Below are 2,523 nucleotides of genomic sequence, written 5' to 3' on the forward strand. Positions count from 1 at the left end.
TTATTTTTTAATATTTTACTGATTTCAGAGAGGAAGGGAGAAGGAGAGAAACATCCATGATGAGAGAGAATCATGGACCGGCTGCCTCCTGAATGCCCGCAACCCAGGCACGTTCCCTGACCGGGAATTGAACCGTGACCCCCTGGTTCATAGGTTGACGTTCAACCACGGAGCCACGCCGGCCGGGCTAAAGGATATTCCTAACCTGAAAAAGAATCAACTGCAAGGAGGAGGAAATTAAGGACAAAAAAACCTACCATTTCTTTTATCAAACTGAGCATAATAATGCAAGAGCCCCGTGGGACGGGTGCTCTCACACGCACAATTAGACGGACTATTAGCCGAGACCGCCTTTCAGAAGAGCTAGTGACAAGTTAGTGAGAAATTAAGTCGTTACCTTTGAGTGTTCGGTTAAAAAAAGTCATCACGAAGACAAAAGACTTATGCAAAGATGTCCGCGGAGTCTTATTTACAAAAAACATCTGGAAATTAGAAACAGACACGACGTCCGATCTGAGGAGAGTGATTATGTAAACAGCGGCTCTCAGCCTTCTGGCCCTTTAAATACAGTTCCTCCTGTTGGGACCCAACCATAGAATTATTTCCGTGGCTCCTTCATCACTGTCATGTTGCTCCTGTGATGAATCGTCATGTGAATATCTGATATGCAGGATGGGCTTAGGCGACCCCTGTGAGAGGGTTGTTTGACTGCCAAAGGGGTCGCGGCCCACAGGTTGAGAACCGCTGCTGTAAACAATGACGCGCTCACAGCACACACTGATGACCGGGCACTCAGGGGACAGGATGGTCTCAGTGTTTCTTGGATGGTTTCGTATCGTTATCATACCTGCCCCATGAGGCCAGCCTGCTGCCTCCATTTCACAGATGGAAACACTGAGGCACAGGGCGCAGCTGGTGAGCACTGGAGCCGAGATCACACCTCCAGTCGGGCCCCCGCGCCTCCCCGCTCCCTGCACTGGCCCCTCCTCAATATGCTGCTGATTCAAGGCCTGCCATGGCCCAGGGACGATGCTCACACGTGGGGCTTTGTGCTTCATAACAAGCAGGAAAGGAGCTACAGTACGCAGACTGTATAATCGCAGAGAGGGACGGAGCCAGTCAGGCAGAATACAAGAGCCCTGGCTGGTGTGGCTCAGTGGATAGAGCGTCGACCTGCAGACCCAAGGGTCCCGGGTTCGATTCTGGTCAAGGGCATGTACCTGGGTTGCGGGCACATCCCCAGTAGGAGGCGTGCAGGAGGCAGCTGATCAATGTTTCTCTCTCACCGATGTTTCTAACTCTCTACCCCTCTCCCTACCTCTCTGTGAAAAGTCAATAAAATATATTTAAAAAAAAAAAAAAGAGAGAAGGCCTCGGCTAAGGCGAGGATGTCGTGTGGGCCACACCGAGGGCAGTGAAGGAGATGTCTGTTTATGGTGGAGGCGGCACACATGTGCATGATGCAAAACGGGTCTGCAAGCCCGGCTGGTGTGGCTCAGTGGCTGAGCCTCGGCCCATGAACCAGAAGGTCCCAGGTGCGATTCCGGTTGGGGCACAGGCCTGGGTTGTGGGCTCGATCCCCAGTGTGGGGCGTGCAGGAGGCAGCAGACCCATGATTCTCTCTCCTCATTGATGTTTCTCTCTCTCTCTCTCTCTCCCCCTCTTCCTTTCTCTCTGAAATCAATAAAAGGTATTTTTTAAAAATGTCTTCAAGTGACCAGGATCTGAGATTTTTCTCCCCTAAGACAAAAAATAAATAAAAAGCAACTCTTTGCTCCCTGTATGTGAAGCGCTCTATTTAAGCAGCACTTGAATATAAGATTCATGAGCATAAACCAAACATAGACAGTGAAACGTCCTTCAGGAACTGCCCCCATGAGTCAGAGCCGAATTACATCCATTAAAGGGGTCACAGTTCAGGTTCCTAAGCGGAGGAACCCACATTCAAAAGAGAGCCCTGGCCATGTGGCTCAGTGGATAGAGTGTTGGCCTGAGGACCAAAGGGTCCCGGGTTCGATTCCGGTCCAGGGTACGTACCTCGGTGGCAGGCTCCTCCCCGGCCCAGGCCCTGGTCAGGGCTCATGCAGAAGGCAACCCATCGATGTGTTCCTCTCACATCGACGTTTCTCTCGTCTCTCTCCCGTCCCTTCCGCTCTCCCTAAAAATATCCTCGGGTGAGAATTAAAAACAATAACAACAACAATAAAAAACAACAAAACAACAAAAGGGACATACGCCCGTTACCTGATCCACCTTCATGATCTTCTTGGCTTTCATATTTATGTAATAGTCTCCCCACAACGTTTTCAAAAGAACTTCCTTTTTTATGCCAATCTTTTGACTGTAGATTTGGGCAAAGTGCTCAATTCTGGAAAAAAAAAAAGCAAGTGTTCACGTTATTAGTGACATCAGTGAGAGTGACCATCGTTACCACTTGGGGTTCCGCTGCCAGGCACCGGTCTGTTCAAAGTGCTTCAAACGTATCCCTCACTGCAATCGTTCCCACTGTCCCCCCGAGGCAGG

General features: G+C 50.0%; 1 protein-coding gene across 1 annotated transcript in view; it reads right to left on the bottom strand.

Moving 5' to 3' along the window:
* EFL1 (elongation factor like GTPase 1) overlaps positions 1 to 2,523 on the bottom strand; it is a 56,722-nt gene that overhangs the window by 43,142 nt on the left and 11,057 nt on the right. The window contains exon 7 of the mRNA XM_006773570.2: positions 2,245 to 2,368. Coding sequence (XP_006773633.1) covers positions 2,245 to 2,368 — 124 coding nt within the window. The remainder of the gene's footprint in view (positions 1 to 2,244; positions 2,369 to 2,523) is intronic.

The sequence above is a fragment of the Myotis davidii genome, unplaced genomic scaffold (assembly GCF_000327345.1).
Source record: "Myotis davidii unplaced genomic scaffold, ASM32734v1 scaffold2707, whole genome shotgun sequence".
NCBI lineage: Eukaryota > Metazoa > Chordata > Mammalia > Chiroptera > Vespertilionidae > Myotis > Myotis davidii.